This window comes from Protopterus annectens, chromosome 12.part0 (genome assembly GCF_019279795.1).
Source record: "Protopterus annectens isolate FY-2018-M chromosome 12.part0, PAN1.0, whole genome shotgun sequence".
NCBI lineage: Eukaryota > Metazoa > Chordata > Ceratodontiformes > Protopteridae > Protopterus > Protopterus annectens.
Window position 1 is genome coordinate 991,746,829 of NC_056746.1, and position 27,620 is coordinate 991,774,448.

The 27,620-nt window shown below is 39.6% G+C and overlaps 1 protein-coding gene across 1 annotated transcript in view; it reads left to right on the plus strand.

Annotated features, from left to right (window-relative positions):
* Nucleotides 1-27,620, plus strand: part of ADA (adenosine deaminase) — a 758,716-nt gene that overhangs the window by 383,409 nt on the left and 347,687 nt on the right. The window contains exon 4 of the mRNA XM_044090009.1: nucleotides 8,481-8,624. Within this exon, the coding sequence (XP_043945944.1) occupies nucleotides 8,481-8,624 (144 nt within the window). The remainder of the gene's footprint in view (nucleotides 1-8,480; nucleotides 8,625-27,620) is intronic.

Below are 27,620 nucleotides of genomic sequence, written 5' to 3' on the forward strand. Positions count from 1 at the left end.
TGGGAAAAAGCCAAGCTATTATGGTTTTATGGGCTTGAGTGAGTTTGAGATATATAACCTGCCAATGGGAATTGTGACATACATTGTTTGTGCCATTTCCAAGAATGAAATACCAGAGACATGAATAAAAGTAAAGGCTGATAATTAAAACCAACAGGGACAGCATATGGACAGCGTAGCATGTACAAGGATAACATGTAGCTTCTGGAAACTTGCAGAAGCAAACTCAGCTAATGTACATTCTTTGTCTGTAAGCAGACAAGGCAACAAAAATGAAAGGACGCTGTCTTAAATCTGCCACAGTCTATTTCTAATGTTACATATTATTATAGTCATCCCTGTTCATATTCCCCCTGTTAAGAGTAGAATTTTGTCTTGCTCTTCTACAATATTCAGGATTTGTTACAAAGTGTAAGTGGTTGTGTGACTCTATTAGACCTTTCTACTCCAGGTTGGGAGGCAAGTAACATAACTCTTGGGTTATCTTCTCTTTCCGTTACTAACTTGTTTGCAGTGTTGTATTTAAAGGACTTCCAAATTCTTCCTATAACAACTTGTCTTGATTGAATGATAGTGTCCACAGTCATAAACATTTCCATTGATCATAATTCTAGTTTCATAATATAAACTGTTTATATATTTTACTATGGAAACTTTGTTTTCTTAATGTATTTAGATTTTTTATTGTTTTCTTCTAGGTAATAATTTAATTGTGCCCTTGTATTTGTTTACATGACAAATAGACTGACCTAATTTTGAGAAACATAGGAAATATGACACTATTGAGATGCATCTTGATGTCTGTCAAGGCTATGATGCTCTTTCTGTATATGTTGCCAGACTATCATACACACACACACACACACACACACACACACACACACATACAACAACACATCTGTAGGCAATTTGGAAGATCTGGGTTGCCAGTCAATGTGCTGCTACATGTCTTTGGGAGGTAAGAGGAAACCAAACCCCTCTAGAGAAAACCCAGACAGATGCACTGAAGAAGTGCAGACTCAGAAGATACCCCAGCTGAGAATCGAACATGAGAACATCTTGCTGTGAGGCAACAATGGTATTTGTTGTGCCATTGTACTTCTCTATGACACTCACTGACACACTAAGAAAATGTTAATATTACTTACAGTTGTGGGCATACCTCCCAACCTTCCCGAATTCCTCGGTTTTTACCGAGGTTTTTGGGGTCCAAATAATGGGGTGCCACGATTCCCGAGTGGCACCCCTTCATTTCCAATTTTTTTCTTGATTTTTTTTTTTTATTTTGTGCTTTGTTTTTTATTTTTTGCGCTTTAGCTGACGTCATTGCGTGCACGATGACATCAGCTCACCAGGGCTACCAGCCTGTCCAAATTCAGCTTGCGGCGTACATATTTCCGGGTTTCCGGCTGGTTCAAATGCTTTGCGAGTGGGAACGAACCAGCCGGAAAGGATTTATTTAGAAGGACTTGTCCGGCTGTTTGATTTATTTAGAAGGCTCCAGCTGGAAAGGATTTGCCTGGCTATTTGATTTTCGGCTGGGAACAGATGAAGGCTCGAACGGATGTTTTGCTGCTTGAGGCAAGGATTTATTTGAAGGCTCATCGCACAGAAAGGATTTATCGCTCAGCTCAGAAGTAAGCAAGATGCAGGAAGGATTTATTGCTCAGTTCAGAAGTAAGTTACAGGAAGGATTTATCACTCGGCATTAAGGTGAAACAGTGTGTGTGTGTACTACATAGAAATATGGGTCTGGTAAAGTTGGTCAAACTGTTTTGTCAGTAGCTTCACTGCTTAAACTGTATGGTCAAAAGGTGTGTGAGTTAACCTAATGTGAAGTGGATTATCTTATATATATAGATAGGTATTTATATCTATATATTGATGTTTGTGTGGGACTGGGAAAGTTGATCAAACTGTTTTGTCAGTAGCTTCCCTAAACTGTATGGTCAAAAGGTGTGTGAGTTAGCCTAATGTGAAGTGGATTATCTTATATGTATAGATAAGTATTTATATCTATATATTGATGTTTGTGTGGGTCTGGGAAAGTTGATCAAACTGTTTTGTCAGTAGCTTCCCTGCTTAAACTGTATGGTCAAAAGGTGTGTGAGTTAGCCTAATGTGAAGTGGATTATCTTATATATATATAGATAGGTATTTCTATCTCTATATTGATGTTTGTGTGGGTCTGGGAAAGTAGATCAAACTGTTTTGTCAGTAGCTTCCCTGCTTAAACTGTATGGTCAAAAGGTGTGTGAGTTAGCCTAAATGTGAAGTGGGTTATATATATATATATATATATATATATATATATATATATATATATATATATATATTGATGTTTGTGTGTGTATTAGAGACAGAAAGCTGCACAGAGTACCTATACTTAGAAGCAGCTGTACAAAGAGCACTAGCAGTGGGATAACTTCCTGACTGAATCCCAGACAACCTAATATCAGTGTCTATGATTTTCAGCTAACTACCGGAGCTTTCCTCTCTCTCGCTGTCTCCCACTCTTGAACTGCGGCGTTACACCTGTTCTGTTTAAAACATCCATTTTATTATTGTATCAATGATTTACAACAGGTTTCATTCATCTCCTTTATACAGTACTAAGGAAATGATGCTCGGAGTTAGTTACCTTTATAGTTGTGATTTGCATGTCTGGTTAAGCTTAGACTGTGCATGCCCATTTTATAATCATTGTTGCTTTGTTAGTGGCTACAGAGTAAAAAGATTCATTTGATTAATTTGTAAACTTCTGAAAGTATAGCCTTTTTTTATAAATAGCATTATCCTCAGTTTCAGTACCCCTTCCTGCTTCTGGTTTACATCTCATACTGCCACACCAAACTCATGATTTGTTGAAGTGCACATGCCAAGTCTGTTTTCATTGTGAGACAGTATTGCTTTATTTAGCAGATACCTATTCATGTTTGTGCATTGTGCTATAAAATGCAAAAATCAAATCCAAATAATCATTGTAGAAGTAAAACAGTATGCATGCACACAATAGTGTTTATGGTAAATGGGACATTGGAATGGCTGCGGGGGGACTCTGGTGCCATATAGTTCTTCGGTTTGTGTTTGAAAGTTGATATCTCACAATTCCACCGGAGTGGGAGTGGTTACATAATTGTGCATGCAAATTTGATGTTAATCAGAGTACAGATTTGTACCTATTTTTCATGGGCCTTGTCCAGATTTTTGATGTTTCCAGGTTGAGAGGTATGGTTGTGGGGTTTTTTTCCTTGCTCTCAGTTGATTAATTTACAGAGTTGCATTCATTATCAATTTCCTTGTAGCCAAACTCACCCCAGTTCTGACCTATAACTTCATTACGTGGCCTTTGAATGTGACTTGAGCAACATCCCCAAGGCATATACTATGTGTCCTAATGTTAGCTTTCAGAAGACTCATACATTTTTCAAGTTGTGGTACTTTTTACAGCTCTCCAGAACTTTGCATATTCTGATTATATTCATCATAGCAGTGTGTACCCACTTCAGATGTTATATTATCATCTTTCATTTAAATTGTACATGAGGTAGTTGTATAATCACATTGCAGTTAATTAATGTTCTCATACTGGCTCTTCTCCCAATTTCTACCTTCCTGTACATGGCATAAAACATGACCAATGGAGTGGAGCTGTTTTCTTTCTACCCTTTTGACCTATTATTTTTTTCAGTATTGCCAAACATATCTAAGCAGTTTGCAGTTTGAGCATTTTTCTGTTTTAAATCTGCAGCCATGTTGATGCTTTCCACAATGTTTGTTGCACGTTTATCATAATTTTCTTCTTTTACTTATTTCTGTAGAAGTTTGGCACCTCATTATTTGCATTGTCTTTCTTCTAGAAGCTTCTGTTGCAAACTATAGCGAATCAGCACATTTTTGTGAGCTGCTTCTCTTGCTAGAGACATTTTTACATTTTGCAAAAACTTCATGCAAAGTAGTTTCACAACTGCAGCTTTGAGATCATTTCTTCAGTTCAGTGATAGTCATTAAACAGTTTATTAGCACTAAAACTCTGAGAATCAGATTTGAAGTATATGTTAGATTATTGTATTGCTTTATTCTTTATCTTTTCAGGGTAAAGTAGAATTTTCATCACTCTATATGTTCAAGTGCCAATAAGTACTTCATTAATGAAAAAGAAGTTGGTTTTATTCTTTGTGATAATACTGAGCATAAAAACGAGATACTACATGTCGTTCAGACCTAGAATATAAGGTTGAAACTGGGAACATTTCCTGACATTGCAAACATCTTAAGATTTCCAATTTCTTTAAAAATTTTCTTATACCTGTTTAAATCCTTTTTGCCATTATGTTATGTGGTTTACTATCAAATTTTCGAATCTAACTCCTTCGACTGCACTTTGTTCGAACACGGAAAGTCGAACACGGCAATGTCGAACTCCAAAAGCCAACCTAGGAACGGGTTTTAACATGGGTTGAGATAGGGGCAAGGTTTGTAGTTCGGCAATAGCAGTGAACGCCTATCTCGACCCATGTTAAAATCCATTCCTAGGTTGGCTTTTGGAGTTCCGCATTGCCGTGTTCAACTTTCCATGTTAGAACAAAGTGCAGTCAACGGAGTTAGATTTGAAAATTTGATAGTAAACCTGTTATATCCATAGTTTATACCAGTTCTGAAGACACTACAAAAAAACAAATACAAGTGTAGAGTCATTATTCTAAACAGCAGTGTGTGTGTGTGTGTGTGTGTGTGTGTGTGTGTGTGTGTGTGTGTGTGTGTGTGTGTGTGTGTGTGTGTGTTACATATCTGTTTGTACCCAGTATAGCAGATCAGCTTCTATGTAATGTATCAGTTAGTGTACATCAGAATGGCAAAAGAGATTCTCGCATCTAGCAAAAACAAACCAGCTGTTAGTAATGGCTTACCTACAGTGTTTGTTGCTTTGATGGTTGAGTGGTTTTGGTGTTTGAGTGGCTTAAGTGAGAGAATTTAAAGTCATAAGAAGTTTCACTGCAGTGTGTTGTATTGTGTGAGCCTGCAGAGTGCTTTTCATGAGAATTTTTCCCTTTTCTTCACTATGGTGCAACAGTGGAGTTGGTATGTATGATTTTTGGGGGGAAGGGGTGCAGTTGGTCTTGTCCCTGTAAATAAATACTTTTTTGTATTTTTTAGGTTTTTCATCTCACAGTTTTTGGTATTTAATTTTCGATAAATGGTGAACCAAAAAAGAATGCTGATGTCTCATAGGCAAACCTTTAGTAGTTTTCAATAAACATATCTCTAAACAAATTGAGTAAGAGAAAGGAAACACCAGTGGCTTGAGTAAGCCATACTCTACAATCTCCATTAGACATTACATAATTTAACAAAAGATAGATTCAAGTATGACGACCTTTCAATGCTAAACATGTTTTATGTTGAGATATACAGCAATTCAGGATAAAAAATAAAAATCAGGCATGGTTAAGTGATAAATACTATTAGATAAGCACAGATGAAGTAAATAATTATTTAGAGACATACCCATACTATGCTCAGATATACTTTGCAATGTATATATTAAATCACATTTGAATCTTGAATGGCTATTTGCTACTTAGGTCTGTCATATCCTTAAGGAAAGAACACCTATGCAAACATATGCATATCTGTATGTCTCTCTCTCTCTCTCTCTTTGTCTTTTGCACACACACACACACACACACACACACACACACACACACACACACACACACACACTCACAGAATGGTTCTATACACATATGTAATTCAGGGTCTTCCAAAACACTTGATTTACTGTTTTATAAGCTTGCCCCAATTACAAAGGACTTGCTCTCAGAGTAAGTGACTTAATCCATTGTAAGGTTCTACCCACAAAGCATGTTTACACCAGAGTAAATCACTTACACTGAGAGCAGGTCTTTTGGAATTGGGCCCAAACAGAAAGTATGCCATTTCCTGCTGGTTAACATGCATGAACGAAGAGAGTATTAAAACATTGATATATTAATAACCAGTGAGGCAGTTTTCATTTCTAATACTTTTATCATAACCAAAAATACTGAAAAAAAACAACTGCCTCATTAAATTAACCTAATTAAAAATATTTTTGCATTTCTAATTTCCGGAGTCATTACTTTTTTTAGCATTGGTATAAAACAGCTGCTTTTAATGCGTTTATGTTGGTTTTCTAGACTTTTGATGTATAGACTATTTTTTCAGCATACAATCTTTTATATCCTAACTCCTTTCTTAATATTACTTAAGTATAATAATAATAATAATAATAATAATAATAATAATAATAATTGTGACACTCGTGCCCTGGCCCAGCAATAAAGGAGCCTCAATCCTCACCACTAACACAAGAGAGGGCGTCTCATATATGAAGGAAAGGATAACAAATACACACAGTAAAGTGCAAGTTCCCTTAAGAGCACACAAAGATCACAGTCAGTCCGGGGCTGGGCACTCCCTTGCTCTCCAGATCCCCAGTAAGACTCCCCACTGGCACAGCTATAGGGTTCAGATCTCAGCCTAGCTGGGAAAGCTAAAATCTCCAGCACCCTCTCTGTCCAACCAGTGCTTCATGTCCCTGCCCAAGTAGCTGACACATACACACTTTGAGATAAGAGTTTATACAGCCACACAGACACTCCTGGGAAAGGCTGGCACAGGTTCTCCAGTTGTGCCCCTATTACCCAGACTGTACGGTAGTACCGCCTGCCACCATCCAGCTAATATTTATCAGCTACTCAAAGGCCCTTACAAGGGTGTCCAATTATTACTGTGCAATATTATTATCCAATTGGTAGTATAGCTAAACAGTCAAGTCTTATTAGTGTGACTTGGTACAGTAATCACTATAAATATGCAATGTACTCTAGAGATTAAATTATCTCTACACAAAACAGCCACAGTTGAAAGGTTTAAAAGTATTTAATAATAAATACTAAAAACACAAGACAATACTTCTTACTACACAGTGCTAGTCAAGAGTTCAGAGATCAAAGATAAATACTTAAAATAATTCAGTAGTACAGTTCTGACATCACAGAAAAATACTTAGTCTAATCTTTCTAGTTTCTAACTATTTGTAAGAGAAAACACAAATCTGAGATAACTTACATATAGAAACAGGTGCTGATGAGTTAGATGGTCAGACAAAAATGCTTAATCCTCTCTGGTTCTCTCTGTTTAAATTGAAATTGCAGTCCTGATTCACATTACATCATTCTTCACACTTTGCTGGGGTTCCCAGGCTACACATTACATCATTCTTCACACTTCTCTGGGTTCCCAGGCTAACAAACTACATTTACATTCTTAACATCTCCTTTTGTTATCTTGCAGCTGGTCAGGAAGCAGAGCAATAAAAATACATTTGCATATTTAAATCTAGCAATTTAACTCTTGGTTAAAACAATAGAAAGAATTTCTTCATGTAGACCCTTCGGCACCACTGTCTACATCAAAGGGTCGCCACATGTTTTACTTTGGTCAGTAGAGTGCACTGTTGTCACATTTTTCCCAGTTTCACATATAACACTATTTCAACAAGCCTGTAGTTTACATTCATATTTATAAATGACAGAATTATATGCAAAATAATATCTGGCTAGGCTGGCAGCCTTCACAATAATAATAATAATAAAAATACCAAAATAAAATAGGATGGGTTAATATCAAGAAGATCATTTCTAGGTTTATATTAGTCAGGTTTTCTAAACCTTAGGAAATTGCAGTGCTTCTCTGTCTGTCATCTTTCATCCCAGCTTTTACATAAAATTGACCTTTTTGAACCATTTTCAGCTAATTGCCAGGCAACAAAGGTAAGAATAAATGTTATGTATCTGGACAGTTTGGTGTAACAAATCAACTAGCATGTTTTTGAGAGATGGAAGGAATCTGGGTCTGAAGATAAGACCAGCTCAGTCACAGGGGTACATGCAAACAGGTCCCTATCAGTTCAGCGAACAGCATTTTCAGTGCACTTACCGTTCATACTGAGATCCTAGTACAGTGAGGATTGGGAAATTTGCCCTTTCCTCACTGTAGTATGATCTCAGAGTTGGTATATATAATTAGTGGGGTTTGAGGTCACAGCCCCCACATGAGAGATATTCAATGAATAGCATTTCCGATGAAATGCCATTCATTGAAGTGACGGTTCAATGTATTGATATAGACCCCATGCAAACTCTATACTGGTAATGGTCAAAGGTCAAGCTTGAAACCTGGACTCAGTGTGATGCAGAAACAGTAATCACTGAGCAACTCTGATGCCAATCAGTTGGCTAACTAGAAAATTAATTACCTGTGGAGTATTCCTTATTGCCTAAAAAGTCTTTTAGATTCTGAGTATATTCTGTTTTTGGAGATGATTATGTTGTTTGAATGCGGTTTCTGTTTAATATGTAGTAGAAAGATGTTGTAATACCAGTGATATTATTTTGCAATAAATTAATATTCTATTTTTTTTTTATTTTTACCAGAGGTGACAAAGAAGCTGTGAAGAGGATAGCATATGAGCTTGTAGAAGCAAAATCTAAAGAAGGAGTTGTTTACTTTGAAGCACGTTATAGCCCTCACCTTTTGGCAAATACAGCAGTGCATCCTATTCCGTGGCAACAAACCAAGTGAGTAACCACAGGGGTTTACATAGCCATGTGATTTATATTGTACAGCTAGGTATGCACCAAGTGAATAAAACACTGTGGTTCTACGTAGCCATATGGCATGTACTAAACATCAGTATATACACCAAGTGAGTAAACCTCAGTGGTTATATATAGCTAAGTGACGTGTTATACACATAAGTATGCACCAAGTGAGTAAAACACAGTGGTTGTACATCAAAGTATCTACCAAGTGAATAAACCTCAGTGGTTATACATAGCCTTGTGACATGTGATGTACACCTATGTATGTTTAGTAGTAAGACACTGATATGCACTGAATTAGCTTAATTAAATGTTCAGCACAATTCTCTAGCAATAGTTATTTAATACTAGTTAAGTGGCAAAGGGCAAGGTGCCCATATATACTGCTGGGTTACTTGGGTTCAAACAGTGTCCTTTATATTTGCATTTTCACTTGGGGTAAGTCAGACTGATTAGCTAAAAACATGTTATCAAGTGTCGGGATGAGCATGAGGTGCTGTGTTAGTTGATATCTGGTGCAGACCAGGGGAGGTGGGCACTTGTGCTAGTCAACCTTTCTGTATGTGCTGTGAATCCCAAATGCATTCTCTGTGGAGGTCATATAAAGAGCTTGCACATTACCTCCATATCATCATCTTCTTTTGGCTGTTCCCATTAGGGGTCGCCACAGCGGATCACCTGTTTCCATTTCTTCCTGTCCTCTGCATCTTGCTCTGTCACACCAACCACCTGCATGTCCTCTCTCACCACATCCATAAACCTTATCTTAGGCCTACCTCTTTTCCTGTTACCTGGTAGCTTCATCCTTAGCATCTTTTTCTCAATATACTCAGCATCCCTCCTCAGCACATGTCCAAACCAATGTAATCGTGCCTCTCTGGCTTTGTCTCCAAGCCTTCTAACCTGGGCTGACCCTCTAATATACTTATTCCTAATCCTGTCCCCCCTCGTCACACCCAGTGCAAATCTTAACATCTTTAACACTGCCACATCCAGCACAAACTCCTGCCTTTTTGTCAATGCCACTGTCTCCAACCCATATAACATAGCTGGTCTCATTACCCTCTTGTAGACCTTCCCTTTCATTCTTACAGGTACTCGTCTGTCACAAATCACTCTTGGCGCTCTTCTCCACCCACTCCATCCTGCCTGTACTTCTTCACCTCTCTTCCACACTCACCATTACACTGAACTATTGACCCCAAGTAAACACATCCACCTTCGCCACCTCTACTCCTTGCATCCTCACCATTCTTCTAGCCTCCCTCTCATTCACACACATATATTCTGTCTTAGTCCTGCTGACCTTCATTCCTCTTCTCTCTAGAGCATATCTCCATCTCTCCAGGGTCTCCTCCACCTGTTCCCTACTCTCACTACAGATCACAATGTCATCTGCAAACATCATAGCCCATGGGGACTCCTGTCTGATCTCGTCTGTCAACCTCTCCATCACCATTGCAAATAAGAAAGGGCTCAGAGCTGATCCTTGATGTAATCCCACCTCCACCTTAAACGCATCCGTCACTCCCACCGCAGACCTCACCACTGTCACACTACCCTCATACATATCCTGTACCACTCTTATATACTTCTCTGACACTCCTGACTTCCTCAAACAATACCACAACTCCTCTCTAGGCACCCTGTCATATGCTTTCTCTAAGTCTACAAAAACACAATGCAACTCCTTCTGACATTCTCTGTACTTCTCCATCAACACTCTCAGAGCAAACATCGTATCTGTAGTGCTCTTTCCCGGCATGAAACCATACTGCTGTTCACTAATCATCACATCCCTTCATAACCTAGCTTCCACTACTCTTTCCCATAACTTCATGCTGTGACTGATCAATTTAATCCCTCTGTAGTTACTACAGCTCTGCACATCACCCTTATTCTTAAAAATCGGTACCAAAACACTTTTTCTCCATTCCCCAGGCATCCTCTCACTTTCTAAGATTTCATTAAACAATCTGGTTAAAAACTCCACTGCCATTTCATCTAAACACCTCCATGCTTCCACGGGTATGTCATCTGGGCCAACAGCCTTTCCATTCTTCATTCTCATCATAGCTATCCTTACTTCCTTCTTGCTGATCCATTGTACTTCATGATTCACTAGCCCTACATCATCCAGCCTTCTCTCCCTCTCATTCTCTTCATTCATCAACCCCTCAAAGTACTCTTTCCATCTCCTCAACACACTCTCCTTGTTTGTGAATATGCTTCCCTCATTATCCTTTATCACCTTTACCTGCTGCACATCTTTCCCAGCTTGGTCCCTCTGTCTAGCCAATTGGTATAGGTCCTTTTCTTCCTCCTTAGTGTCCAACCTTTCATACAACTCTTCATATGCCTTATCATTAGCCTTCACCACCTCTCTCTTTGCCATGCATCTCATCTCCTTATACTGCTGTCTACTTTCTTCATCTCTCTGACAGTCCCACTTCTTCTTTGCCAACCTCTTTGCCTGTATACTCTTCTGTACTTCCTCATTCCACCACCATGTCTCCTTGTCATCCTTCCTCTGTCCTAATGTGATACCAAGCACCTTTCTAGCCGTCTCCCTTACTAGCTCTGCTGTAGTTACCCAGCTATTTGGTAACTCTTCACTGCCACCCAGTGCCTGACTTAACTCATCCCTGAACTCCACCTCACAATTACCCTTTTTCAATTTCCACCATTTGATCCTTGGTACTGCCCTCACACTCCTCCTCCTCTTCTTGATCACCAACATCATCCTACAAACCACCATCCTATGCTGCTTAACTACACTTTCTCCGGTCACCACTTTACAGTCTCCAATCTCCTTCAAACTGGCCCTCCTACATAAGATATAATCCACCTGTGTGCATCTTCCTCCACTGTTGTATGTCACCCTATGCTCCTCTCTCTTGTTAAAATATGTATTCACCACAGCCATGTCTATCCTTTTTGCAAAATCCACTACCATCTGACCTTCTGCATTCCTTTGTTTAACACCATACCTACCCATCACTTCCTCATCCCCTGTGTTCCCTTTACCAACATGCCCATTGAAATCTGCTCCAATCACCACTCTCTCACCCTTGGGTACAGTCATCACCACTTCATCCAATTCACTCCAAAATTTTTCTTTCTCATCCATTGCACACCCAACTTGTGGAGCATATGCACTAACAACATTCATCATTACACCATCAATTTCCAGCTTTATAAACATCACTTTATCTGACACTCTTTTCACCTCCAAAACACTCTTCACATACTGTTCCTTCAGAATAACTCCTACACCATTTTTTTCTCCCATTCACACCATGATAAAACAATTTGAACCCACCTCCGATACACCTAGCCTTACTCCCCTTCCATCTGGTCTCTTGCACACACAATATACCAACCTTCCTTCTGTCCATTATATCCGCTAGCTCTCTCCCTATACCAGTCATACTGCCAACATTCAAAGTTCCGACCCTCACTACCACAGTCCTAGCCTTTCTCCTATCTTCCTGCCCTTGGCCATGCCTTCCGCCTCTTCTCCTCCTTCGGCCAACAGTAGCCCAATTTCCGCCAGCACTCTGTTGGCTAACAGCACTGGTGGCAGTCGTTGTTAACCCGGGCCACGACCGATCCGGTATGGAAATATTTACTGGTGACTGCATGAAATGATTTAGCAAAGTTTTACACCAGATGCCCTTACTGACGCAACCCTCCCCATTTATCCGGGCTTGGGACCAGCACAAAGAAATGCACTGGCCTGTGCATCCCCAGTGGCTGGGTTGCACATTACCTCCATATAAAGTTTATAAAAATGGTCCCATTTTCGGTCACTGTTATGTCTGAGTTCTGGCTATTTGTTTAGCAGTGATAGCAGGACCGCGTACAGGAAAAACTAAAAATAAATCTAGAGCTGTGATGTTGTATTCCAGTCATCAGTGGTCTCCTAACTGAAACAGGAGTACAAACTCTGTTTCCCATTCCTCATTCCCGAGGACACCTGTTCAGTATTTACGTTACTGTTTGAACATAAAGCCACCAAAAATGCAGGTGTAATCTGTTCCCCACTTCCAAACAAGTAGGATCCCAAAGGTAGTATGAAATATAGCAACAGAGTAGGGAAAGTATCATTTCTGACTGAGAAATTACTCACAAGGTTCCCTAAAAATGTTTATGCTTGACATTTTAGTAGCAAAATATTTAAAACTGTAAAAACTATGAGACTGCATTTGTCAAGCAACGCTGGGCTACTAACGTGGATATTTTTCAAAATGCTTGTCCTTATTTTTCAGCATACCAATCATTAGCGGACCGGAGTTCCGCTGTGGCGACCCCTAACCGGAAAAAGCCGAAAGATACAACAACAACAACTGTTCTTCTGGAATCAACGTTTAGATAAAAGGTTCAAAAGACATTTATGTTTTCCTCAATAATTCTTTATCTACGGCAAATGCACATTTTCATTTTCACAGCTAGTGACTGCAGTTGTTATATTTTCTTGTTGCGTATGTGTTAAGTTGGTTCCATAGAAATTGAATTGTTTCCATCTGGATTGTATGTATGAAAAGATGACAGTTAAAACTGCCTTATCTTTTCAAGCAGTTACTCCAAATTTTGTGTCAAAATCCTGAAAGCTGTAAAAGTAACAAGTGTGTTTACCAAATCAAATGCAAGCTCATAACTGTGGCAGATATCACTATTTTTGCTTCAGTCTATAAATATGTTCATCTTCATTTATGGCAGCACCACTGTGTAGAAGACATGTTTTTGTGATCGTGATCAGAGAAGCCACATTTCATTTGGAAGGGAAATGCTGTTTTAGAAAATGCTAAGACCAGTCTTGGGGAGAGAGTACCCACATTTTTCCAATCTCAGCATTAGACTGTGTGTGCGTGTGTGCATGTGTCTGCATATATGCATATATATATGGATCTAGGACTTTTGATCTAAAGATCAAAAGTCCAAATCCATAATTACCGAACACGCTTTAACGAAGCACCTCCCACACCCCCCCACTTTAATATTCTCACTCCAAGGTCGCACTACAGTGGGGAAAAGGGAATTTTCCCTTATCCGCACAGTAGTATGACCGGCACAACAAGCATACTTATCCGAAAGTGCTGCTTAGGTGAACAGCACTTTCGGTTAAGTATGCTCAGTGATTTATATTTCAGTGGAAAGTGCAGTCGGGGATCTGTACGGATCCCATATATATATATATATATATATATATATATATATATATATATATACATATACATATATGTATGTATCTCTGCAGATGGTGTGTAGGGAGTAAAGGCTGCATGTGTGTGTGCAGGGGACAGCAGAAAATTATTTTATTTTAAGCTTTAACAGGTCACTGCTTCCTAATCACTGACTTTGTCTGCAGCCGTATAAAATATGATCTCCAGATTTGCAAACTCCAGAACAGAACTAGGAGTTTACAGGCCACTCTTAATTATTTCACTGTTGCTGCATAGAATAATTATCCTTGATTAATGTACAATTACAGTGGAGGGTTAAGTATTTGAAGTTACATTCCATACTTAGCATAAGAAAAAGTTCTGGCACTTAGCACTAAGTAATGGCCATATTGTAGTAATTTGTTACAGACCTCTTGGGGAATAGAAAGGCATAGCAGCGAATGAAAAGCTGTCTCCATCCATGGAAAGGATGCATTTCCTAAAAAGGGTTCCATCAGAATGATCTGGATGGGGGAGGGGTCTGGAAACAATGATGGCTAGATGTTTTCACTGAAAGCAATGTGTTTTAAAGGACAGTTTCCCATATTTCTGAACTTGGTCACTGGCAAACTGTGTGCGCATGCATGCTCAGACTGGAACTGTTGAGTCATGGGTATTAGGCAACCAGATTCATTGCTATATGGTAATCATAGGTGCAAGAATTCCTAGTGGCAATGAGAGAGAAAAGGAAGGAAAAATACATATTTTTTGACAACTTAAAATCTAAAAGATAAGAGTTAATAATGGCATGTAGAGTAATTACTACCAGTAATGGAAAGTTGACATCGAAAGATTTGAAAGTCCCACCAATTAAGAGGGAGTGGTTGGAGATTAAAAATGATGTTCTGTATCCCAAAGGACTAAAAGTAATAATAAAGTAAAACACTTGTATACTTTACCTCAGTTATTAGATTCTGACAAACTAGATAATCTTCCATGCCCTCAAACTGAAAATGTAAACAGAGAGGGATTGTGAGTGCACAATACCATGTCTGCATGGGGAGAATTAACATCCGCATCCAGACACTGAAGAAAGAATCAAGTAGTTGTTGTTGTTGTTGTGTCTTTTCCCGGTTAGGGGTCGCCACAGCGGAACTCCGGTCCGCTAATGATTGGCAGTTGATTTTTACGTGCTGAGTTACCAGCCCTGACTCATAACCTTCAATGAAGGTATGCCCATTCACGCATGTCTCCACTCAGAAGACGCTCTAGCTGAGAATCGAACCGGACAGCGTCTTACTGTGAGGCGACAACGCTACCGCAGCACCACCACCGCGGGTAGTAATAAAGGAAATTATTCTCAAGTATTCTTTTACCAAATACATTTTCCTCATCTTCATTATCACTTGCTGGTGGGCCTAACCAGAATAGATATGTTGATTTGGGGGAATTATGCAACTCCAGACCCTAATGTATGGGAGATGATCAGCTTGTGGCACTGAGGCAAGGAGTCTTTTTGGTAATCCAACTTTATTCAAATGGTCTGTTGGGCTGCCACAGAACAGTTGATGGTCTGCTCTTTATTCAAGATTAATAGGAGAACCCCCTCCCCCAATGCAAGTCAGTACTTCTTGACAAAGTCCACATATAGCTGAGGATAATGTTTGCAGTAATGTATGTGAAGGTATTCGGAGAGAGATGCATAATGTAGCAACTTGCTGGTATAAAAGCCAGACTGAGGCTTTGATGATAGTTAGCCTTGAGCATCTCCTTTCCTTCCTACCTCTGCAGTTGACCAGTCGAATTCAAGTACCAGCAGCTACTGTAACTGGAGATGCCATTGGCCATGCCTCCAGTTTGACCTCATCTAGATACTATCCAAAGTTTGAAGAGAATGTAAGTACTGCTACAGGCCATGGATGGGCAGAAGAATGGAGGTGTTGGCCTTGAAAGTTTATACAATTATATATATATATATATATATATATATATATATATAGAGAGAGAGAGAGAGAGAGAGAGGCCCTACAGATTTGTAAAGCAGTCAAAAAAAACTTTCACTAAAATGGGTGAAATAGGGTTGGCAGCCACCAGGATAAATAGCTGCTCAGAGGAAATACATTCCTTTTATTCAAATTTTTTTGTTTAACTGAAGTAGTTGAACTTACATTACAGCATGTTTCGCATTAAAACTCTGCTCCACTCACACCTAACATCTCTCTAGGAATGCTGATGTTCCCATCTTGCATAACATCCCCAGCAGCTACCTTACTCCCTAACTCTTCTCCCTCTCTCCTTTTTATCCTCACTCAAATATCACCTCCCCTTTTCCTTCTGTTTCCCTACTTCCCCTAACTCATCTCCCCCTTACTTCATTTAACCTACATACCCCTCCCCCCTACTGATCATATTTCCCCTGTGGCAGCATACGTATTGTAAATAGCTCCTTAGTTTAATTGACTTGTGAATACCTACTTATTATTGTTTAGACTTGACATCTATGTTAGCAATGATAGGGACTATATATTTGTAAACTTTTACTAATTGTAATATAAATTCTGTTTTTTCAAATTGGATTAACATATACTTTTGTTTCATGTACTCTTCTTATACTTTAAAAACCTGTTATTTTATATATTGTATTTATGGAGCTTTTCTCCCCAGGACTCCATTGAAAATGGGCTCCTTCGGCCCAATGGACCATCCTGGCAAACAAACTTCAAATAAGTAAAATAATAAATAAATAAATAAATAAAGCAATAAAATATAAAAATAGCTAAAGCATTCTGATAAAACTGGGGTCCAGAGACTGAATAAATTACATTGCATGATAACACGATATAGCAAAGTAACTCAGACATAGAACACATACACATACAGACATAAACATGCTAAAATTATCCGCTAATGTGACCCTAACCCACAAACACTCATGAAAACTCATGCGAGTGGACATGTGTGAGCACACACACACACACACACACACACACACACACACACACACACACACACACACACACACACACACGCACATGCACACGCACACGCACACTCTCACACACACACTCACACTCCCAAATAGCCATTTACTTTTTTGACACTATGTACATTCAGCAACATGGACGTTTAGTAAAAGAAAACTGCATTTAACTTTATCAGCCAAATGAACGTTTGATAAAGTGAGCTGCACCTGTACACATATGACCGAATGTATATTTATATAAATAAATATATATATATACACATGTATATGCATATGCTTTCATTTACAGTTGACTTAAATTGAGTTAGACTGATACAAGTCTCAGGCTTTCAAAAAGTTAGCTTTGTAACTCCTTCTTCCAAAAAAGCAAGACAATGTGCAAAAGTGGAGGAATTTTATGGTATATCTGAGATTTCTGTGTCTTTGAGTAATCCCCCCTTTCTCCAAAGTACAGTGAACTTGGAGCTTCTTTATATAAGAAGCCAGGCTGTGAGGTTTGCATTCCCCTCAACATCAGGGGTGCAGGGGCACCCCCCCTACAATAAATGATTTAGAAGGAAAACAGTAAAATTCAAATTTTGCTGGTTTTTATCATATCTTCATGATGCAGTTACTGTGGTATGTTGGAGGCCATTTTATCCCTCTAAATATATGAACACACAAACAAAAATTATCAGCAGGTTAAAGCCACTTATGTTCCCATTACACATTCTAAGAATTGTCTGTCTCATGTGTCATGCATTCTTGGTTTCAGTTATTATTCTTGATAGTTATGCTTAGAAAGGCAGTCTAGTAATCCACCACTTTTTTCTGAGATATTTCCTCATACCTCCACTGAGCTGTCTAGACTGCATCTTCAGTATGTGTTGCCCTGTTCTTATGTATGCCTTCTTTACAAAACATGTTACATTTAAAGACTACAGATTTCCTTAATGCCCGTAAGCATTTCTATCATGCTGTGTGCTTTCATTCTACAGAACCATGCATAATCTACATTGCTCCAGATCTTGCACGTCTTCTGTTGAATAGCTGTGAATTACCTCTGTGAATGTTTGTATAACAATGATAGCTCTAAAACTGCATGGTGTACACTAGCTAAAGCTCTCACCCATCTATCTGTCTTTGTAAACAAATAATACTGCCTTTTTTCCTGCTAGTGGTACTTCATATGCTCACTAATATTTACTCAGCCTTCAAACTGTGTCACTTCATTTCCTGACCTTTAGGCCACCTGAAATGACTAACCCCGGTTTGATTTTAGATTTATTTCTGCTGCTTCCCTTCTGAATATGCACATTCTTTTTTTTTTTTTTTTGTTTTGTTTTCTCTGTTTTACTTTTTATACATTGGGTTTGGGCTGTCATATCATAGATCATTCCTCCATTTGTGTCCGATTTCTTTTTGTCATTCTATACCTTCTTGTATATCAGCAATACTTTGCCTTATCAGCCAAAAACTGTAAACGTTTCCTTCCAGGCCTTCTACAGCATTACTTACAGTGCCTCTAAAAAAGAGCTGGTTAACTACCATCTCTTGAACTCCTGTCTTCCCCATTCATTCACCTGAGTGGACTCTGTTTATTATGTCCCTCTAGCCAATGTTTCAGCCATGCTACCCATTTATATAACCAAACACCTTAGATTGGTTTACCAACTTTACTTTTTTTCTTCAATCCTCCACTAACTATCAACCTTCTTTGAAATACGCAAGCATGTCAAATTTGCTACCCCTAATTTCAGATCAACGAATTTCAGCCCTAAAAGATCTAAATCTATTTTAAAGAAAAGGAACAGGGAGAATATTACGTCAGGTGAGGATACCTCATCCAATACTGAGGGGGAGGAGGCCCACATGGACAGGTCACTGAGGTCCAAGAGAAACAATTTGGAAGATAATTTGGCCCACCCTTTAGGCCTAGGTCCAGAGGAGGGGGGAGGAAACATAAAGGTTCCACCTGATTTAGTGGAATGGTGAGGGGTGAGGGCTCAGGTGTAACTTTTTGTAATGTTTTTAATATTTCCTCTGTGAGCCTGTCAGATATGCAAATAAAAGTACTCAACAAAGGCCTTAGCTTTGTTCCCAGTTTTTTTGTGCCTGAACATCAATTTGCACAGGATGTGGTAGATTTCTGTCGTAATCTAAATTTACACTTATTTTTTCAGGGTGAATCCAATCAGATTGACAACAGATCTTTTAGATTTCGGAAATTTACATTTAAGCCACCCATGTCTCCGGTTGTTTCACTTTTTCATGGTAATGTGCTCAAAGATTTACATCGAAATTTGGGTAAAGATCATTTAAGCAGGGACAATGTCACTCGGGCTGAAAGATTTTGCATAGATGAGCTTAGATTAAACAAGGATATTGTTATCTCAGTGGCAGACAAAGGGGGAACAATAGTTGTCCAAGAATGGACACAATATAATGATGAGGCACAGAGACAAATTTTGGATCAAAAATATTATCAGATAATGCCTATAGATCCTAAAGCCAGATTTAAGGTTGAGATTGATGCTTTTTTGGATTTGGCAGTTGAAGAAGGTATTATTTCTAAGGAAATTACCCACCACTTGAAAGTTGATCACCCTAAACAACAATGCTTATATCTGCTTCCTAAAATTCATAAGAATCTTGATAATCCCCCAGGGAGACCTATTGTTTCGGGGCGGGGCTCACTTACTGAAAGGATTTCTGAATTTCTTGCATATTATTTGAAACCATTGTTACTGTGTATTCGGGCTCGGATACAAGATACTACCCAGTTTTTGGGTATTGTAGCAGATATGCAACTTGAACACCACTGGTTATTGTGTACTCTCGATGTCACCTCCCTGTATACTAATATCCCCCATTGGGCTGGGTTGGCTTCCCTTCAATATTGGTTAGATAGGGCCGAACTATATAGACCAGGTCTTAATACTTTATTGGTCTGTCTGGCCGAACAGGTTCTTACTAAGAATGTGTTTTATTTTCAAAAACAATGTGTATGGCAGACACAGGGCACTGCTATGGGGACGTCTTTTACCCCCATATATGCCAACCTGTTTATGGCTTACATAGAGGAGCAACTGAATTATGATGTTAGTCATAATGTTTATATGGTAGAAATTGATATCTGGAGACAATATCTTGATGACTTCTGGATGGTGTGGAGAGCGGACGCTTCTTATTTGGCGGAGTTTGTTGAATATTTGAACCACAATATATGGGGGGGGGTTCAATTTAAGGTAACATGGCACCAAAAGAAGATCACCTTTTTGGATGTCTTGGTTAAACGTACCCCCAATGACACCTTGGAGATGGAAGTTTTTCGCAAATTACCGCAATATAATACTCTACTACATGCATTCAGCTTCCACCCCTAGCATGTCATCAGGAATATCCCCAAGACCCAATTTCTTAGGATCAGAAGGATTTGTTCAGACTCCTCTGTGTATAACCAGTATAAGTATGATCTTTCCAATCACTTTAGGAATCGGGGCTACAGGGTTGGTGACATCTATAGAGTGGGCCAGTTTGCTACCCAGCAGGATAGATCGGATTTGCTTGCATATAACGGTGATCAACCCACCAGGAGTAATCAGGTTAGGTTAGCTACTACATATGGTAAAAACACACATTCCTTTATGAATATTATTTCGAGACATTGGGATATACTTCAAGGGGAAGATTCACTCATGGAAGTTGTGGGTGATAGGTGTAATTATTCTTTTCGTAAAGGCCGGTCATTGAGTTCCTTGTTCAACCACTATAAAAGGTATCAAAATCTGGATTGGTCTTCTATCCAGAGAACTATGATGGGAGACAAATTGATGGGTTGTAATCCATGTGGCCATTGTTGCAATTGTTCTAAGGTTTATAAAACTAGCAGTTTTACTAGCCAGAATACACCTTATATGTTTGATATTACATTTGTTGCTACCTGTTGCACTAATTGGGTAATATGTCTGGCAGGTTGTACATGTCCAGCATTTTATGTTGGACAAACCTGTAAACCACTTAGATTGCGAATAAGTGAACATATGAGTGATATCAGGAAGTGCAAGCAAGCTAGTGCATTGTATAAACATATATGCAAACACAAAACTGGGTCATTTAGATTTACAGTTATTGACTGCATCTTACACAAAACACAGGATAAGGCAGGTATGCATGAGATACTAAATGTAAAAGAAAAGAAATGGATAGTCAAGCTCGGTGTATTATTTCCACCTGGCCTGAATGATTACTTTTAAAACCCTGTTCAATTTAACAATTGTTTAATTGATAATTGATTTTCATATGCATGTATAGCTTTGTTGGAGGGAATTTTTGTCATTTGTTTTTTGCTCACTGAGGAAGGCAGCATTGCCGAAACCGGTCTGATGTATTTGTTGGTTAAGTGTATTTTTTAATACACCATGTACTATTTATAATATATTTTTCCACACCGACTTGTGCTGGCTCTGTTTATTTGACTTGTGTTATAGCCGTACTTGTGGGTCCCTTACAGTATCAGTAAATTTAAATTGCCATGATTAGCAAAAGCGTCAACAAAAGCCCTACACATATGTGATAGGCACATACTGGTATGTGCATTATGCATCCAGCAGGTCATATGTCAGTTTCACCAACTAGAGCTTGAGAGTGGGTCATGTAGTACTGCAATTATGTGGGGCAGAGCTTAGTAAATTCGCACCTCCCATTTGTAATTTTGGTTAATTATAATATGTTATTAAGGTTTTAACAATTACTTTAGTGAATATTTCATGAGTGACGCAGGAGTTTAAGCAGTTTTTGGACTTTCTTGGGTTGGAACATGGTCTGTTGCTCTTTAATAAATTGTATATTGCTTTCCTTTCACTTCCCTATTATAGGACTCAAATAAATGCTGTCAGAGCTTTATCACGTGAAGCTCTTTGTGCAAATGCATGCAGCCTGCATAATTTAAGTTATTCCTTCCTACTTCCACTTCTCTTTGAGGTCTAAAAGAGCCAGCAGAGCTACTAAGAACATGTTGAGTCAGCGATTTCTGTCAGATTTGTCAAACACAAACTGTCAGGCGGGAGGTGAAAGAAGCAAATGATAGACACTATCCAAACAAGAGATATTTTAGTAAACATGTTATGAAATGTTACAGTGCACCATTTTTTGGTGTTTCGTAAGATATTATTTACTGCATTCAGTACCTATATAAGCTGTCAATCACAATATTAATTTTACTAAATGCAAATATATTAATTTTACTAGATGTGAACAGTTAAGTGACTTCCAAATTACAGTTGTTGGTTTTTACAGGTGTGTAATAGTTGTGCATTTTTAGCAGTATACCTCTCAGTACACACTTAGTGGCATTTTTTCTCAGTTAAAATAAGTTTAATGAGTTGAAAAAAAACGCAATCTGTTCTCTAGAAATGCAAAATGAGCAATAACAGGAAAGCAGAAGAGGCAATAGTTATCAAAAAGTGGCTTTTATTTGGTGATTCTAATATCAAGGTTGAAGAGGAGTCAGTAGATACTGTAAAATAATTTATTTTCCTTACAAAGGGATTCAGGTCTGCTCATGTTCATAATCCATAGCTGATTACTATGCTAATGACCCTAAAGGGCCTTTTTTAAAGCCAAGCCTTGCTTCTCAAATGCGTTTGAGAGGTTTTTATACCACTCATTTTATAGGGTATGTACCTGTGGTATAAAAAGTCAATCGGGTAAATTTGCAATTCTACATCCACTAATTCAGGATGCTTTGAATAGGTGCAGGGAGGAACTTTGCTTCACGTGGATGGAAGCATGTTCCAGAAAAGGGGTAGTCTCTGAGACGCACACTTGTCCCTCCAACATGTCTTATTTATGTTGCAGATGAGGCTTAGTTTCCTAAATAGGGTATTTCTGATGCTGTTTGTTTTACAGGTGTGCAGCAGGTCCATAAGGGATGGATCAGGAGATGCTTTGGATGCCAGGAATAGATCACTTTTCAGCATTCTGTAGGAGACTGAGTCTAAGGATAATAATTTGAGACAATTCCTGTAGGACATGTTGTCTACACTGTGCATTCTTTTTGTGAGGAACCTCAGTGGATGCTCCATTTGTTGCATATACCTGCTAAGGAACATATTGAAGGGGGCATTGTACTCAATGATTTGGTTAATGAGTGCCGAGTGCAATGGAACAATGACATCTTTGGATATAGACGCCATACCCATGCTTATAAATTGTGCAATGTATAATGATTTGCTTTTCTATAATGGACATATGATGGTCAAAGGCCAAGTCACTTTCAACATATATTACCAAATCCCTGACTATAGGGTCATCTCTTGGGGATGTATTATCACTGCAGTAAGTTCATAGAGTGATCATCTTTCCAAAAGATACTATTATGCATTTTTTGGCATTGAGTTTCAGAGTGTGTCTCTGGCACCACTTAGTCTGTGTCAGACCTTTTTGGGGGGATGCTTGTGTCTTTCAAGGATTTTATGACTGGAAGTGGCCCCAGCACCAAACCCTGAGGACTGCATTAGTTACTAGCCTTTTAGTAAAGATAGACTCACTTATTCCGACTTCTTGTGTCCTATCTGTGAGCCAGCTGGCCATCTACCAGGGGTCATAGTGGTTTACACCTAATTTTGTGAGCTTGTCTACAATGCCTGAGTGGGGTATTGTGTTGAATGCTTTGGTCAGGTCGCAGCAGGTAGTATGCATCATTTTGCTGTCATGCATTCCTTTGGTGACTTTCTCAAGAAGTCCACCAGGCTGACCAGACATGACTTGCCCTTGACAAAACCATACTAGGTCGAATCCAATGTCTGAAGGTTTCATATGTCATTATTTATCGTGTTCATGATTATACTTTCTGAGGCTTGAAACAACCAAAATATGAGTTAAGGACAAGCTGAATTAAAGCAAGTAACAATGCTGTCCTAGGAGTCTAGGCCAGGTATGCTTTAAAAAATTCCACAAAATGGCACCAAACAGATCTGATAAAGTTTTTAACCCAAAAATGAAAACTCTTATCTTTTTTTATTGTTTTTAACAACGGATTTATTAAAGTTTACTTGTTTGGTGATATTTTGCAGACTTTTTAAAGTGTACCCAGCATAGACTCCTAGGACAGGGTTGTTATTTGTTTTACTACTTTCTGAGGCCTTACATATGAAAGTAGTCAGTTCTTTTCCAGCTCTGTGGATGGCGTACCCTTGTGCAGAGGGCTAACAGTTGCAATCCTCCATTCACTTGGCATGAAGTATTTTTGGAGGCTAAGACTGAATAGTGCTTCAAGTAGGCCCAATAGGTCGTGTTTCATGCAATTAAAAAGCTATCCTGGAATATTATCAGGTCCCAGCAACACACTGTTTTTGGCACTGAGGACCTGTTTCCTAGTGATAGTTGGAGGGCTATGGTCGAGTGCGTTTTTTGAGAGGTGTCTGGGGAGCAAAGAGAGGTAAATCTGGAGCTAAATTTATCAACCAGAAATTTTGCTCTATGGTCTGGCTCAGTATTGGTTGATGCATTTATTAGTTTGGCACATTGTTGTGTACTGCTTTTGAGATTTTGGACACAACTAAATAATGCCTTGTGGTTGTCCTTAGCCTGAGAAGCTATTTTTTATCTCAGATTTGTCTTTAGTTGACTTAATCAGTCCCCTGAATTGTTTATTTAGTTTGAGAGGAATTGTTTATTTAGAGAGAGAGTTTTTATCTTACTAGGTATTGCACTTCCTTTTTGGCCATGATTGTCTTTATTTTTTTATACAACCTGTTGATGTTGGGATTCTACCAGGGTTGCTTGTTTTTTGAGTTTGTTCAGTGCTTATTTTGGGTAGGTACCACTGCCTTGTAAAGGGGTTCTGTAAATGACTCTACATAGGCAGCAGTATTGTCTGGCTTTGGAGGGGGGGAGAAAACCTGCCAGGGTGTTACGTAAAAGTAGGAAGTTTGCCTTGTTGGGTTGTACAAGGAATAGCTCAAGTGTGTCAGACCGATGTTCTTCATCTCACATTGCTGCAGTCCTTACACTTGGGTAGTCCGCTGTCCTCGGTCGGCCCGAATATCAAAGTATAAGGCTGACGTCGGTCAAGGCGCATTTGACTGACATCAGAACGTCAGGGTACAAATGCGCATGACCGACGTCATATCCTCAGTCTTTTTTGCCGCATGGTCCGATGCAGAAGCAGCATTGCAAGTGCCGGTTGGCGTTCTGAAATTTTTCGATTTCGGAGTTTCAGACCGAGTTAAAGTTGGCTAAGTACCCCGTTGGGGAATATTTTAGTTTTTTCTTGCCTCAGTGGTTTACCGGATGTCAGAAAAAGTGAATAACTGTATTTCTTGTGGGAAACAGATACCGCATAGAGATTATCATACTTTGTGTATTCCTTGTTTAGGGCCTGAGCACGACGTTGTTGGGTGTCGCTCTTGTGCTAGATTCAATAAGCGCACTATAAAGAGAAGGTTAGATTGTGCCAGGTTAGTCTTCGGGAAGCAGTGTAATTATAAAATGCCGTCGGATGCTCCGACGCCCGCTTCTTCGAAGAAGCGCAAGGACAAAGCTACTAAGCCTAGGCTAGAAGAACCGTCCGTTCCGGACGCCGGTTCTTTAGAGGTGTCGGTGGAGCCGGTGGTTCCGCCGGAGGTTTCTTTGCAGTCCCAGGGAGAGACTTTGTTATTGCAGGATGTGGCCTCTCAGGAGGCAGGTCAGGCCGAAGGGGCTTCTCAGGTTACTGTGCTCCCCTCCCTTCCTAGGGTGGTTAGGCCCTCTCCTTCTGTTTCCAAGGCTTCTCCCAGAGGCAGGCCAGGTTTAGCTTCGGTTGGTGTCACCCCTAGTTCTTCAGGAACTGTGCCCAAGAAGCATATGCTTAAAATGGCAGAAGATTTGATTACTTTGATTAGAGGTTCTTTGCCCCCTCCTGATAAGAGACCAAGGGTGGAACCTGAGCTAGGGAGTTTTGAACAGGCTTCGGATGTTTCAGAGTCTTCGGCTGAAGACTTGCAGGAGTATTCTCCTTATTCTGATTCTGATGTGGATGATTCTACTCCTTCTGCTTCTCCTCCTGAGGATTTTTCTTTTTCAGAGACTCTTCATTCCATGAGGGAGCATTTTAAGTGGGAAGGTCAGGACTTCTCTGATTCCAGGAAAAGGCTTAGGGAATTTTTGTTTTTACCCCAGCATAGGCCTTTGGCTATACCTCCTGTTCTGGATGTGGTGGAAGATGTTTTTGCAGAGGCTTCTCTTAATCCTGATTCTTTGCCTCCTGCTCCTGTTAAACCGGATAGGTATTACAGGGTGCCTGAAGCTCATAAGTATCTTTTAAGAGTCCTAGGGCAGACCCAGAAACTGTTAGTCAGGGGCCTAAAGGTGTTAAGGCTTCTGTTGTCAAAAATCCGGTTCCTCCAGATAAAGAGGCCAGGGCTTGGGATAGATGGGGAAAGAAAGTTTATACTTCTTCCACCCTAGCTATGAGGGCTTTGAATTGCCAGTTTCACATGTTGAAATACCAAAACTATCTCCTTTCACAATTGAAGTCTAAGGTAGATGCTCTGGCGGAAGGTATTGAGTGTAAAGAGTTACAAGATTTAGTACATGTTTCTGAACAGGTGGGTAAGCATTCTTTGCAATGTGGTTTTGATGCTGTACAGGCCTCGTCCAGGGTGGCTGCCACTGGGTCAGTTCTTCGCAGGCACGCCTGGCTGAGGGATCAGAATTTATCTGACCATGTTAAGACAAGGATTTTAGATGCTCCTTTACAATCTGATGTGTTGTTTGGTTCTCCTGTTGAGGCAGTCTTAAAGAAAATGGAAGACAAGGCTAAGTCTATGCAGACTGTTAAAGATTTTTTGCAGGTTCAGCCTCCGAAGTTTAGTAGAAATTGGCCTACCAAGGGGTGGGCGTATCCTTCTTATGATTCCCAGTCTAGGGGTAGGTCTAGACGTGGTAGGGGCAGAGCTCAGGGCTCTTTCAGGCCTAGAACAGGGAGTTCACCTGCACAGTCTTCGGGTGAGGGCAGGGGTCAATCCTTTCGTAAACAGACCCAATGACCTACCTTTTCAGCTGCCAGAGCCTTCTCGTCTGGCAGCACCTTTGGGGGGAAGGTTGGCACTTTTCAAAGAAAATTGGAGTTTGATTACCCAAGACAGATGGGTATTGGATATCATACACCACGGTTACAGGTTTTATTTCCATACCTTGCCTCCTTTCAAAGGCATGCCAGACGTTCCTCCTCAACAAAGAATAGAGGCTCACAAACAAATTTCTCTGTTACTTCAAATAGGGGCCATACAGCCGGTACCTATGCCAGAAGTGGGCCTAGGATTTTATTCTCGCCTGTTCCTAGTACCAAAGAAAGGGAACACGTGGAGACCAATTTTGGATTTATCTACCCTCAACACTTATCTGGACATTCCCAAGTTCAAAATGTTGACGTTACAACAGCTTTTACCTCTGCTGGGCAAAGATCATTGGATGGTAACTTTGGATCTCAAGGAGGCTTACCTTCATGTTCCTATCAGACTGAGTTGCAGGAAGTATCTGCGTTTTCGAGCTGGGACTTCTCATTATCAGTTCTCTGCATTGCCCTTTGGCTTATCTACTGCGCCCAGAGTGTTCACGAACGTTCTGGCTCCAGTGATAGCTTTCCTCAGGCTAAAAGGAATACAGATCTATCCTTATTTGGACGATTGCCTCATTCTGGCTCAAGGAAGGGACGAGCTTCTTCATCATTTGGAATATGTGATAGCAGTGCTAAGATGCCTGGGGTATTCTGTGAACGAAATAAAGTCCAGTCTAGTACCCTCTCAGGACATGTGCTTTCTGGGTGTAAGACTGAATACAGCATCCCAGATGGCCTTTTTG